Here is a 2072-nt window from a genome sequence, read left to right as displayed (position 1 = left end):
ATGCAATAATATAAATTTATATTATAATAGATGTTATTTTAAAAATTAATTTTTTTTTAAATACACAACTTTCAATACACCCTAAATATAAAGAAGTTCACAAAGATGGTAAGAGAGTACTTATGAGTACAAAAGTAAAAAAACATAAAAAGTTCAAAACAATGCATGATGCGCATGCACTATATTCTACAGGAATAATAGAACATCAAGTTGAATTAGGTGTATAATGCATCAAATAATGGTATAAATTTGATCAATTAGATAGAAGCTACACTCTTATAATTTAAATTTAACTTACAATTAATTTAATATTTAATATATTAAATTGAATTAACAATTAGGTATATCATACACAAGTAATCTAATTCCATAATTTTGAACAAGTTAATTATTGGATTACCTTAATGTATGATACACTAAATTGAACCGGGTGCATCTAAGATGATCAAGGATTTTGTTCTTCCCATGCACCATTATTTTCCATGTTCATCAAGAATTCGAGCCACGAAATTGACGTGATCAAATCCACAGCGTCATCCCATTCCTTTTGATATTGTTCCCCGATTAGTCTAATCTCTTCCATAGCTTCATCATCCATAGCTGTATGCAAAGCTCCACCACCAACTTGGGTTTTAGCCGTGGCTCCAACACCCGCTGCCATTGAATTAGAAGAAAATCTACCACCAACTTCAAATTTAGTCATGGGTTCAACAACCATTGAATTAGAAAAAACATCGTAATCCTCTTTTACAACTAAAGGAACGTCTTGATCAACCATAGCAGAAAGTGGCATAGAAGATGATGATGATGAAGATGAATAATTAAACAAAGGTGAATTTACTGAAATATTGTTATCAAGAAAAAGGATATCATCCGAATAGTTGAAATCATGAAAATTTTGGTTTAATCCTAAAGTATGATCTGGAATGGCATAACTAAAATTTTCAACCATAGAAGGTAGTGCAGGAGGAGAATGAGAATGAGAAAGAGGAGGAGAAATTGGAGAATGAAGAGGAACAGTACAGGAATTTGGAACTAAGGGAAGAAGAGGAGGAGAAGAAGAAATTGATGAATAAAAAGGAAAGGTACATGAATTTGGAACTAAGGGAAGAAGATGAGGAGGAGGAGGAGAAATGGTAGAATGAAAAAGATTAACATGAGATAATAAGGTACTTGAATTTAATATCATCTGCTTAAATTCTTCTTGTTGCTCATCATAACCTGTTTTATTAAATGATTTTGATTCTGATCTTTGTTGCTGTTGTTGTTGCTGCTTTTGTTGTTTGGAGACTTCTTTAGTAGTAGCTTTATGTAATTTCAAGGCAATAGCAATCTCTTTTCTTGCCTGAGCTAGATTCAGAAACTTTTCTTGATAAGGCTTAGTTGTGGGAAGCCTTCTTCTTCTCCTCCGAAGAGGTTTTATGTAGTGTTGTTGCCCAGCAAGACCTCTGTCATGGTTATTATTTCTCATAATATAGCTGCTTGTGAAAACAGTATTCATTTCGTTAAAAACAAAGTTGTTATTATTCATCATGATAAGTGTATCGGTTGGTTTTGAGGTGATGGTTAGTTGTCTAGTAAGGCTTCTGATATAATCTTATACTACCTTGGTTCTATCGTTACACAGAGTTATATCGTGTGAAAGGAAATTCAAATAGGTAATGATAAGTTGGTACTTTGTACAATCAAAGGTTTTAATGCAGAGTGTATAATGCAGAGGCAGATATATACTGCCAATGAGCAAAAAATATTTGTTGTTTATTATTATGTACAAAATTTAGATGTTTATAGATACTAATTAATATTATCTAAGAATAAAAATGAAAATATAGCATCAGAGAGAAAAATATGGCAAAATTTAACATTAATATTGGTAACAAATTAGTGACAAATGTTTTAATTTTTGGTGAGAATATTTTAATAATTATAAAAAAAAGTGCATCTACATCTACAAAATTTAATTTTTATTTTATTTTTAAATTTTTGATTGTACACGTACAAATAAAATCACTATAAATATCCATCTAAAGTCATCAAATTCTAAAAATAGAATGATGTTTCGAACAAAAAAT

General features: G+C 30.2%; 1 protein-coding gene across 2 annotated transcripts in view; it reads right to left on the bottom strand.

The window, feature by feature from the left end:
• The window catches only part of LOC107648536 (myb-like protein I), a 2050-nt gene extending 370 nt beyond the window's left edge, over positions 1 to 1680 (bottom strand). For both annotated transcript variants that reach the window (XM_016352361.2, XM_016352362.2), the window contains exon 1: positions 401 to 1680. In XM_016352361.2, the coding sequence (XP_016207847.1) occupies positions 446 to 1534 (1089 nt within the window). In that variant the 5' untranslated portion in view covers positions 1535 to 1680 and the 3' untranslated portion in view covers positions 401 to 445. The remainder of the gene's footprint in view (positions 1 to 400) is intronic.

Source organism: Arachis ipaensis, chromosome B06 (genome assembly GCF_000816755.2).
Source record: "Arachis ipaensis cultivar K30076 chromosome B06, Araip1.1, whole genome shotgun sequence".
Taxonomy (NCBI): Eukaryota; Viridiplantae; Streptophyta; class Magnoliopsida; order Fabales; family Fabaceae; genus Arachis; species Arachis ipaensis.
The sequence above is the reverse complement of the archived record's forward strand: the minus strand, read 5'-3'. Positions and strand labels throughout refer to the sequence as shown.